We start from the raw sequence: 12,178 nt of genomic DNA, 5'->3' as shown, positions 1-12,178 counted from the left end.
CAACATGTTTTTAAAAGGTTAAAAAGTTAATTTTTTTTTTTTTTTTTTTTTTTTTTTTAGGGGATCCACAGCAACCCCGAAAAGCGGGGTGTTCTATGTAGGGAACGACTAAGAGAAAAAAGCGCCACGTGCATGTATACATGTAACATGTGAAAGTGCGAACACAATTGTGCAAATGGATATATATGTATGCAATGCGTGGAGGGAATTAAATGCATAATTACGAAGCTGTGTATGTACATATGCGAAATCTTTTGTGCCTACGCAAAATATATGTGGCGAATTTTGTTCGTGAATAATTTGAGAACAAAGGAGAAATAGGAATAGGGTTCCATTTTTCTTTCCTTACGTTGACGTGTGTTTTTGCGTATACACGTATGCGTGAGAGTACGTGCCTATGAGCCTGCATGTGCATTTGTGAAGCGGCCGAGATGTACACCAATCTGTATGTGGCATGTAGCTTTACATAATACATGTGTAATCGTAGCACAGGTTACAGGCATGTGCGTGTGAACCCCCGCTCGAAGCTGTTCGATGATTGTGTAGGTATGCGTCACATTAACCGCAGTGCCCATTATCAATGCACAATTACATATGTCATGTAATTCTTCAGTCTCCTTAAAATGGAAGTAACATATGGCTGTAGAACCATCCCTTTTAAGTAAACCGCCCCTCCTCCCAGTACCACTTGCATTTCTCCTATGAAAAGCATGAGTGAAAGGGAGCAGTGACTATTACAAAAGTTGGCGAGGCTAAATGGGTTTTCCTTTTTTTTTTTTGTTTTGTCGTTCTTTTTTTTTTTGGTTGTTTTCCCCTTTCAGGGGCGCAGAAAATGCCAATAGTTGCTAAAACGCGTATGCAGCAAAGCGCCTATTTAGCACAAGGCGAACCGCTGCATGTTGCGTACGAGCGTGAATATATGCCACGTAAACCAAATAGGCTAAGACAGCGTGCGCCTTGTGTTTGTATTTCTTGACAAATGCGTTTCACGCGTGGGAAATGACTCATGTCTGCTGACACACACGTCACGTGTTTTTATATGCACAGTTCTGTGTCTATGCGGACGTCTAAACTTATAAGCAGGGACATGTGCACATGCAGGTGATCCCTTTTTTTTTTTTTTTTTTTTTTTTTCCTTTGAGGATGAGGGAGGCGTCGCTACTACCTAATTAAAATGATTTCGATGAGAAGATGGTTCGATGTCAAATTTTCCTTTTTTACCTAATCCTTATCCATTATGTGTTAGCACTTCGAAATAAGAGTAGACCAAAAACGGATTTTTACTTGAAGACGAATTGCGAGTTGGTGAAGAGGCGAAAGAATGGATCGAAGCCTTATTTCAAAAGGAAGTCGCGGGATGAGGATTTGGGTTCGCGGGCATGCTATAGCCCGTTGAGAGGGGGAAGAAGTAACGGCAGAAGTGGTGATAACCGCCGAAACAACAACAGCGGCGCGCTGCACGCCACGAGCACGTTCGTATCCAAATATTACAAAATAAATATAAACGACGTGTACAGCTACCTGAATAGGAAGAAGTATGAGTACATAGAGACAGACGTGAAGATAACGCTCAAGTACTGCCCGTTCTGTCCGCCACACAAGTATAAATATGATAATATGTACAAGCATGAAATTTTTAAAAACACCGGAAATAGTTACTGCCACAGGTGCGGGTATAAAGGCAGCTTTTACGATTTCAAACTAAAAATGGGAGACTTGGTAACAAGTAATTTCGAAAGCACTGTTGTAAGCAGTACCTATGAGGAGGAAAAAATAACCTTCAACGATGTTAAGGTGTATAACATGAATTTGTTGTATTCGAAGGAGGCAGAGGCGGCAAGGAAATATTTGATCGAAGACAGAAAGCTAACTTTAGAAACGCTAAAAAAGTATTATATAGGATTTTCTATCATGGAATTTCAGTCGCTAGAAAATTCAGGGAAATTTGAAAAACACGAGTGCTTAATTTTCCCCTTTATAAAAAAAGCGAATGATATGAACTCCATGGGATTAAATGGAAATAAAAACCACACGAATGAAAAAGACTCGTACGAAATTGTTCGAATAAAGGTAAGAAGCTTAAGGGATAAAGGATACATGAGATTATACCCGAAGAATGTGAAGGATGAAATGAAGTTATTCTTTTTTGGAGACCATTTGGTTAACAATTCTGAAGAGATTGTCTTAACGGAAGGGGAAATAGATGCCATGACTGTAAATCAGGAGACGAATTATGCCGCCATTTCTCTGCCTAATGGTTCAAAGTCCCTTCCGATATATTTATTGCCATATTTGGAAAGGTTCAAAAAAATACACCTGTGGCTCGATTTTGACAAGGCTGGAAAATCTAGCGTCTTTAATTTTGTCAATAAAATTGGGCTAGGGAGGACGAACGTAATAACCGATGCCAATGTGCAATATCTCGATGAACAGCTGTTCGAGAGAAAGAGAAAGAATTTGTTAACTAAAGGGGGTCTCCTGTTGCCCCTAACAATTTGCAATAACTCCATCGGTGTAGCGGAGCAGAAACAGGGTACTATTAAGGAAAATATGCAAAGTGACCAAAAAAATGGGCACACTGAGGGTATGCGGGATGGAAAGGGCCCAAACACAACTGTAGATCCCATGTCAGGTACAAACAAATCAGATTTTAAAATAGGAGAAAAGGAGAAAAATGAAGGTGATAGCAGGAAGAGTCCCATTTCTCGTGACACGGGAAATGTCAAAGAGGAGGAACGAGGAATTAGTGCAAGAGAAGAATCCAAAGTGCGAACGTTGCACTTTGTGCAGAACAATATCATGTACATACCAAACAATATCGTTGTGAAGGATGCCAATGACTGTCTAAAATATAATATAGATGTAAGATTTTTTATAGAAAATAGCGAAAAGGTAAAACATAGCCAAATATTAAACTTTAACGATTTGAGACAAAATATTTTGGAAGAATTAAAATATCCGGATAGAATAAATGGAGTTAAGAGTAAAACCATTCCATCCTTAAATAAATTTCTATATGGCTTACGCATGGGAGAATTATCCATATGGACAGGTCCAACAGGGGTAGGAAAAACTACCCTTTTGTCTCAACTCTCTCTAGATTATTGTATCCAAGGAGTATCTACCCTATGGGGGTCCTTTGAAATTAATAACATAAAATTAGGAAAAGTAATGTTAAATCAATTTTGTGGAAAAAATTTAGAAAAAAATATTGACCTATTTGATTTATATGCAGATAAATTTGAATTATTGCCACTAAAATTTCTAAAATTTCATGGAAGCACAAATATCGACCAAGTTTTAGATGCCATGGATTATGCAGTTTATGCGTACGATGTGAAGCATATCATTATTGACAATTTACAATTCATGTTAAATATAAATAAATTTTCTGATATATATGAACTACAAAATATTGCTATTGATAAATTTAGATCTTTTAGCACAAATAAAAATGTCCACATAACTTTGGTTGTTCACCCAAGGAAGGAGGACAACAATCTTCTCTCCATTGCGTCTGTATTTGGTAGTGTCAAATCTACACAGGAAGCCGATAATGTGTTTATCATTCAGAGACATGTGTCTAAAACAAATGAAACTGTTTTTTTTATAGACATTAAAAAGAACAGATTTAAGGGCAGCTTGGGTAGAATCCCCTACTTGTACAATAAAGAAAATATGACCATCAAGGAGATGTCTATTAGCTACTTAAATGATGCCATTTCGGGCAGTAGCGGTTACGGGACAAATGGTACCACTCCTTCTTCTAATTTTGTGCCGAAAGTTGGACCCCTTCGAGATGGCCTGGACTTCACACTGTGCGATGAGTACGACTATATGAAGCAGTTGGCCGACGAGTACGAATCAAAACACGCAATTCGCAGGTATCGCGTTGGCGCTGATGGAAGGGTTAGCGGTGTGGGGAGTGGAAGTGCAAATAGCCCTAACACGTCCTCCTCGCATCGCGCCCAAAACGAATGTAGGAACGACATCGGCTCGGTGGACTCCTGGCGCAATAACCAAAATAAAGATAACAAGTCAGTCAATCAAGTTGGCGGCGCAGAGGATGAGCCTATGAATAATAACCGCATAGGTAGTACAAATATGAAGAGTGAAAAGGGAAACATAAAAAACATATTGAAGGGAGTCGACCCAGGAGGCACTGTAACCCCTGTAGAAAAAACTCCAAAAAGTGATAAACCAAGTGGTGATAGCATCCATTTGGCCACCCCTCCAAACCCGAACGGGGAAAAGCAAGAAGCACCTCCCGATGTGTCCAAGCAAAATGTATCATCCTACCGATTGAGCAGTGAAGGGATAATAAAATTATGCCAAGAAATAAAAGAAAACGAAAGCGAAAAGCTAAAAGATAAAGTCATAACCATATCAATGAGAGACTGTGTTATAAATAACGATTCAACAATAAAAGACATTCGAAATTTTATAAAGACAAACAAGTTAAATATAAAAACTGCTGGGAAAAACTTAAAAAAGGTAGACGTTTTTATAGCCATTTTGCAGAGTATTCCGAAAGAGTACATAACGATTAATTATGTAGGAGAGGATGTGGAGATGGGGGATCCGGACAACAACAATGTTGGAAGCAAAAGTGGTGAAAATGTGAAACAAGGCACACTCAATAGCACGCTCGGAGTAAATCATAACAAGGTGAGCCTAGGGGGCAGCACTTCCAGCGCATTGCCAATTAGGGGGTCCAACAAAAATGATTTCAACATTGTTCCGACTATGCAGGAGTCCTCTGTGAATAGCCGTAACATTGCGAATAGTTCAAGTGGTTATGTCAGTGACCCTCGACAAGGGGATGTCCAGTCGGGAGAGAAGCAGTACAGTGAAGAGATAAAAACGCTATACGGGGAGGAAGTTACAAAAAGGTACATCCAGGACAATATAATCAACGTAGATGACAACATTGTTAACCGGATTGGCACATTCAAATTGGAAGGAGACAACAAAATGATGAGTAGCGTAAACTTGGAGTACTACGAACCGGTAAAAAAATTCGACGACGATATTGAGTCGAGATTTTTTCTCATACATGACAAGAATTATAACGAAAAGATTAATCATATATACAAGAACGTAACACACTGTGGATTAGACATTGAGACAACCGGGCTGGAGGTGTTCGACGAGAAGATCCGCCTCATTCAGATCGCCGTGGAAGATTACCCAGTGATCATTTATGATATGTTTAACATAACGAAGGAGAGCGTCTTGAGTGGCCTGCGACAAATCCTAAGAAATGGAAAAGTGGTAAAAATTATACAAAATGGAAAATTTGACGCCAAGTTTTTAATGCACAACAATTTTCAAGTGGAAAATATATTCGACACGTACATAGCTAGCAAACTTTTAGACAAAAATAAAAATATGTACGGATTTAAGCTAAACAATATTGTAGAGAAATATTTAAATGTAACCCTAGACAAGCAACAGCAAAATAGTGTGTGGAATAATTCCCTCTTGAATAATAATCAACTCTTTTACGCAGCAAGAGACTCCAGCTGTTTACTAAAGTTGTATAAAAAATTGAATTCTGAAATTTGTAAAGAAAATATGGGGACTGTGAACGATATTGAAAATAAATGCATTTTGCCAATTTGTGATATGGAGCTTAATGGCATCACTGTGGACCTGGACAGTTTGAACAAAAGTACGAATGAAATTTTAAGCGAATTAAATGAAGAGACGAGCAAATTGAAGGCAGAACTGAAGGACGAAGAAATTAACGTAAACTCACAGCAACAGGTGCTAAAAGCATTACAAAATAATAGCGTGAGGGATGTTTCTAATAAGCTTATCGAAAATACATCCGACTCAAACCTGAAGAATTTCCTCAACCATAAGGAAGTAGTCCTATTAAGAAATTACAGAAGATTGTATAAACTGTACTCCGCCTTTTACTTAAAGTTGCCACAACACATAAACAAAAAAACAAACAAAATACACACGACGTTTAATCAGTTAAAAACGTTCTCTGGCAGATTTAGTAGTGAGAAACCCAACTTACAACAAATCCCAAGGCAGAAAAATATAAGGGAAATTTTCATTCCGCAAAAAAACAACATATTTATAATCGCCGACTTTAAACAAATTGAGCTAAAAATAGCTGCTGAAATTACCAATGACGATATTATGCTCAAAGCGTACAATAACAACATTGATTTGCACACACTCACAGCTAGCATTATCACAAAGAAAGCCATAGCTGATATAAATAAGGAAGATAGACACATTGCCAAGGCCATAAACTTTGGTCTAATTTACGGAATGAATTACGTCAATCTGAAAAATTATGCAAACACATATTATAACCTAAATATGAGCCTTGATCAATGCCTTTATTTTTACAACTCCTTTTTTGAGCACTATAAAGGGATATACAGATGGCATAATCAAATAAAACAAATGAGGGCTTTAGAGTACTCTACACTTTCCAACAGGAAAGTCATATTCCCCTACTTTTCCTTCACCAAGGCATTGAATTATCCGGTGCAGGGAACCTGTGCTGATATTTTGAAATTGTCCTTAGTTGAGCTGTATAAAAATTTGAAACCCATCAATGGGAAAATCATCCTCTGTGTCCATGATGAAATTATAATCGAGGTTGACAAAAAATATCAGGAGGATGCCTTAAAAATCCTCGTGGAATCGATGGAAAATTCCGCTTCCTTCTTTTTGAAAAAAGTCAAGTGCGAAGTTTCCGTGAAGATTGCGCAGAACTGGGGCTCCAAGGAGTAGGCGCGGCGGAAAAGGAGGTGTCAAAAATGTCCATTCCGGTTGTGTACCCCTCTCCCCATATTTGTACATCATTTTTGCAAACGCGGAGACAAAACATGTGCTCAACTAGTGTTCACTTTTGAGAACTGCTTGGCCAGAGGTGTACAGCAAGCAGTCACAACCCAGAAAATAGCACAACGAATGAAGTACAAAATTGAATACAACCGCGCAGGTATGCTTCCTTAATTTGTACATACCTACGCAGGCTGCATTTTTATAATGAACAAACGAATGTTTTATACAAAAAAAAAAAAGGGAAAGACGGGGAAAACGAAAAAGAGCATGTGCATCAAAAAAGGCACGTATGTCAAACTGGCACTGTCTCAAAACGGAACTGTATGAAAACGGCACTATGTCGAAACCACCACGTTTCTATGCCTGTTATGGATCCCATTTTGCCGATGATTTACCTCCGTTTGGTAATCCTTCAGAAACTTTTTTACAAAAAAAAAATAAAAAGGATGCCACCTTTACATACGGCTTGGTGAGAAGAAGTACCCCCAAATTGTCACATGTGTTTTTTTTCCTTGTAGGCATTGTTTAACGCTTGGAAGATCATCTCTGCTCTTAGCTGCACGTAGGGGGGGGGGGAAAAGGAGAACATCATGGACATGGCATAGAAACGGTGTGTCTACAGGTGTACACGGATCAGGCACATCCACGTACGCTTCTATGCATGTGTGTATATTTGCTGGTATATGCAAAAACGGTGCCTTCTCATAGCACCTCCTCCCCTCTGCAACCGATACGCGCACATGTATACATGTTTGTATTTATTCATCAAATTTGTGAATACTGTGGTGCAATTATTAAGCGTTTTCACTTTTTTGAGTATTAGCTGTCTTTTTATTCGTCCGCTGTATCACGCGTTCGTATTTTCTTTATTTTTTTTTTTTTTATTAACTGCCAGTCGCTTTGTTTTAGCATGTTCCTTAGCTGCCCATGGTGGTTAGCTAAGCCTTTCGATTGGCTACTCTTTTCCATTGGCTACTCTTTTCCATTGGCTACTCTTTTCCATTGGCTACTCTTTTCCATTGGCCGCTTTTTTTTTTAACCGTCTTACACTTGTCAAACGCTTCAGCATTCCATTTTTTTTTTTAAGTTGCTCACATTTTGACGCTACCGTTTGTTTTTCGAGTCGATTAGGTAGCAGTGCGATCTGGCAACCACGGCGTCACATATGCGCAGCATGCGCAAACGTAACCTTTTGCACATACAAATGCACTAACACATAAGCAGATGCATATGTATATACAAATGTAGGTGTTCCCCTAGCACCTTACCACGCGCTCCATCGGTTTGCCCCTGTGCTTGTCCGGGTGGCACAGGAGTATGGCACTTTTGTACGCTTTCTTCACCGTGGCCGCATTGGATATTAACTCGGACATGGACACTTGTTTCCATTCTGAGTCCTCCCACAAGACGTCATTTAAAGTACTTAGCATGACCTTTATGTCTTTGTATGAGTCATCCAAATTCTTGGACCATTTAACTATTTGTTTTTTAATATGTTCAGATATGACCACCTTTTCTTTAAATTTCGCTTCCTCCTGGGACCGGAACTCTTTTAGTTCCTTCAATCGGTTACTGACGTTCGTTTTGATGGCATCTCGCCGTTCCTGTTTGTCCTTGCTGGGACTATTATAAGGGCCGCTGTTAGGTCCGTTGTTCGCGGTCCCCATAGACGTGTCTTCATACCCCCCTTGGACATTACTTCTGCCAACTGGCAACAATTTCTTGGCGAACGTGTAACTGTTTTTTTCCAAAATATGTTCACTCGATTTATTGTTACTTGCTTCCTTTTTAATGCTTTGAAAAAAATTGCCATCTTCTCTCTTGCTGCTAACCTTATTTTGGTGCTGCTTCTGTTGTGGTATCTCCGAGGGGTAACCCTTTTTGTATGTGCCTTCACTAGGAGGGTCGTTTCGGACATACTGCTTATGAACAAAATTTTCTGATTCTTCCTCCAGATGATGTGTGTGTTCATTGTTACTGTTTCTACTGGGGATGTTGTCCCTATGATTGGAGGGTCCCCAATTTGACAAATTGTCACGAGGCGATGCATCGCCGACATGTTCGTCAAAATGTTCGTCTTCTCCTTCTTCATCATTATCTGTGCTATTTCTTTTGTCCTTTTCTTCTTCCCCTAGTACAGTGTAGGAACAGGGGTTTGTATCATTCAGGGTGTAAATAGGGCGATCATATTCACAGCACTGAATATTTTTAAAATAAATATCATTGTACTCCCTATAATCTTCATGATTAATAAATAGTACCTTTACAACAATGTTTCCATTGTAGAATGGTATGTAGGCCTCTTCGTTGGTTATGTCTACCCATAGGTGACTGAACTGATCTTGTCTTAATATATTTTTTATTTCAATTTCGTCGGAAATTATATGTTTCTCTTGGCTTTGCTCATTTGTGTCTTCTTTCATCAAAGGTGCTTGGTTTACTATACCCTCGTTGATAACATCAATTAAATCTGACACGGGAATTTTAAAGCGAAATATAATGTTGCCCTTGAAGGGGAAATATTCTTTAAATTCTTTTAATTTTATTTTGCCGCAGATTTTAAATGGTAGAAAAAATATATTCGTGTCGTATGGTTGCTTTTCATTTTCGCCTATAACAATATATGTGATGTAATTACAATTCCCAGTTACACTTTTCTTTCTTAGTTTGCTATTTACAAAGTTCACCCCTCCAATGGCTATTTGCTGCAGATTGGAAGCAATCGAGAAGAGATCCATCTGGGCGTTTTCTCCTTCTGCGCATTATTCATTCGTCCGTCGCGGCATATGTGTCTTTGCATCGCAACATGCGTCTCTCTGTTACTGCATTTGGCTGTTCACTTCACCACATAGCCTTACTTTTTCTTGTGTGTCCCTTCATGTATCAATTTTATACCGCTTGAATTCCCCTTTGATATGCCTACTTTTTGTTCACTTGGCTACAATTTTTGTTTTTTTTAATTACAGTTTCTTCTTGCTTGCCCTTAAATGCGTTTTTCTTTCTTTCTTTTTCTTTTCTGTTCTTTTCTCTGTTTTTCTTTTCTTTGCTTTCCTGTGTTTTATGTTATTATTATTATTATTATTTTTTTTTTTTTTTTCCTATCCGCTTTCCTTTCTTCTCGCTGGCTGCTCCCCTCGCTCTGACTTCCGTAACATTTTAATTGTTTATAACAAAAATAGCAGAGTGAGAAAATAATCCTGAATAGATATATTTTTTTCTTCTATAAAATTTGCAAGCATTCCCCTTTTTTTTGTCGAAAGAAATGATAATTTTTTTTTGGTGCATTCGCCAAATTGAATTGGATTATATGCTCCAAGTTTATGTGTAAAAAATACTTCCACCCATGTATAAATTCTTTACCCAAGAATGAAGTTCTAGCATGCCATTAAACTGAATAACCAAATGGATACGTGGAAGGATATGCAATTAGTCCAATTATGGTAAAAGTTGTGCAAAAGTTTAAACCTTTGACGGGCGCAATTCAGCTGTAATAACGAAGTAGCAGCAGTTGCCTGAAGTTAGCATGTGTACGTGCATGTGATGCTTGTGATACATGTGAGTAGGTATGCGGGCAGGTAGATATACCTACATATGCGTAGCTCCATGTCACCACCGTTTCCATAGTGATGAGAAAGCGTTGGTGACAGCGCAATTCACGTGTGTACAAAATGGTTGCATAGATGTAGCATTATGGTCTTGGGTGAGGCCAAGGAACAACAAAGAAAAACGCAAACGTGAAAGACCACTTATGTGTGTATAAATTATAGCAAAAGGGGGAAAATATTAATCCTTGAGCATTCTGCAATTGCGCAATTACGCAGTTACTCAATGTGTATAATAGGATGATTACGAGCAAATTCAGGGAAGTGTACGGGAGGGGAAAAACAAATGGACGAAAGGCCCAGGCTTATAAAACTGGGTGGTTATTTTTTCCATGACCATGAGCGATTTTTCGCATATGCCCCCATGTGTATATGTATGTGTAAGTACCTTTCTTTGCCTGTGAATACACATGTGCGGCTTTTTTTCCTCCTGTTTGAGAGCTCCTTCAACAGGACCTCTAAAAAAATGGGGACTTATAAAAGGACCTCCCCTGTTGTGTGAAAGAGGACTGACGGCGCTATCACCAGAATTGACGTTAATGCAGGTGATACGCGCAAATTAGTGGCAAATAAGAATAATAAAGAAGCTGTACATGTAAAGGGGTATGTCTAATTTGTTCTTCTATACTTATATGCGTATGGAGGTATAATTGGTAATATTTTAAATTAGTGAAGTAACCACATGTTCCTCCTGCTCAACAGGGAGGGGTGGATGTCGGGGGGGAAAAAGAAATGGGAAATGAAAGGAAGCTGGAGGAAATGAACACCAATGGAAGTAAATAGAATCTTAGATGAATTCTGCATACAGATACAAAAGACGTTATTATATTTCCCTTTTATAACAATCTGTTTAAAAAAAAAATATGCCACCCGTGGTAAACAGAGTTTATATTTAAATATTCCGGGGAGGCCAAGCAAAAAATATATATTTTTTTGACACATTTTCATGACATACATTTTGCAAACCATTGCTTTTTTTTTAGAGCCATTATGGCTGCCCTGTTTGTTGTTAAGAGAAAAACCAGGTGGTGCATCGCCATTGCGCTTTTTCGATTAATGACGTTATGGCCGTTCCTTCCCACAATATGAACGTGCAAATGTGCACATATTGTACATGTGATACGAAAATTGCACATCACTCTTCCATGTGGAGCATCCATGGGTGCGTATTGATGGTGTGACCCTCATAGGGGATTTTGCTGTGTGCGCATTCAATTTAGCGTTAGTGCTACATCTTTTAAAATATGAAACCAGTCAGTGTTTAGCTTAATTCACGTATTTGTATTTGCATGGCCATTGGTCGCTATTTTTGTAACGTGGTATACGTACGTGGGCAAACACGTGTACAAAATTTGCTACACCGCACAGGACACTTTTGGTTTCGTACAACATGTGCCTTTCTCTTCCTTGTTCTAATAATACGTACCGCCTTAATGACAAACACGTTTGAAGCTGCACAAAGAATTTGAATAAATGCGGCAACAACAAAATGAATGACATAGAAAAAAGAAGTATCATGTGGGGAACATCATTTAACCAAAATAAAAGGGTCCAGGTGAAAAAAAAAAAAAAAAAAAAAAAAAAAAAAAAGATAACAACAAGGAAAGCCTGCTTTTGCTCTATACATCTTAAAAATAATTTTGCGTTTACTAATTTTATGATGTCATCCTTTGGCATATCATATGTGGAACTGTTATTATTTTCTCCGCCATGTAGCGAACATTTTTGTCCTGTTTTATATTCCCCATTTTTTTTTTTTT

The 12,178-nt window shown here is 38.4% G+C and overlaps 2 protein-coding genes across 2 annotated transcripts; one reads left to right on the top strand and one right to left on the bottom strand.

The window, feature by feature from the left end:
- Positions 1–1,191: 1,191 nt before the first annotated feature.
- Positions 1,192–6,762, top strand: AK88_04903 (uncharacterized protein; the record flags this gene model as incomplete). Its single annotated transcript, XM_012482507.1, has 1 exon — positions 1,192–6,762. The coding sequence occupies one exon, from the start codon at positions 1,192–1,194 to the stop codon at positions 6,760–6,762; it is 5,571 nt and encodes a 1,856-aa protein (XP_012337930.1).
- A 1,310-nt stretch (positions 6,763–8,072) lies between these two features.
- On the bottom strand, positions 8,073–9,554 carry AK88_04902 (uncharacterized protein; the record flags this gene model as incomplete). The annotated part of the gene is made up of 1 exon (XM_012482506.1): positions 8,073–9,554. The coding sequence occupies one exon, from the start codon at positions 9,552–9,554 to the stop codon at positions 8,073–8,075; it is 1,482 nt and encodes a 493-aa protein (XP_012337929.1).
- Between the last annotated feature and the right edge of the window lie 2,624 nt (positions 9,555–12,178).

The sequence above is a fragment of the Plasmodium fragile genome (genome assembly GCF_000956335.1).
Source record: "Plasmodium fragile strain nilgiri unplaced genomic scaffold supercont1.81, whole genome shotgun sequence".
Classification (NCBI taxonomy): Eukaryota; Apicomplexa; class Aconoidasida; order Haemosporida; family Plasmodiidae; genus Plasmodium; species Plasmodium fragile.
This window is presented reverse-complemented; position numbering and strand designations above follow the sequence as displayed.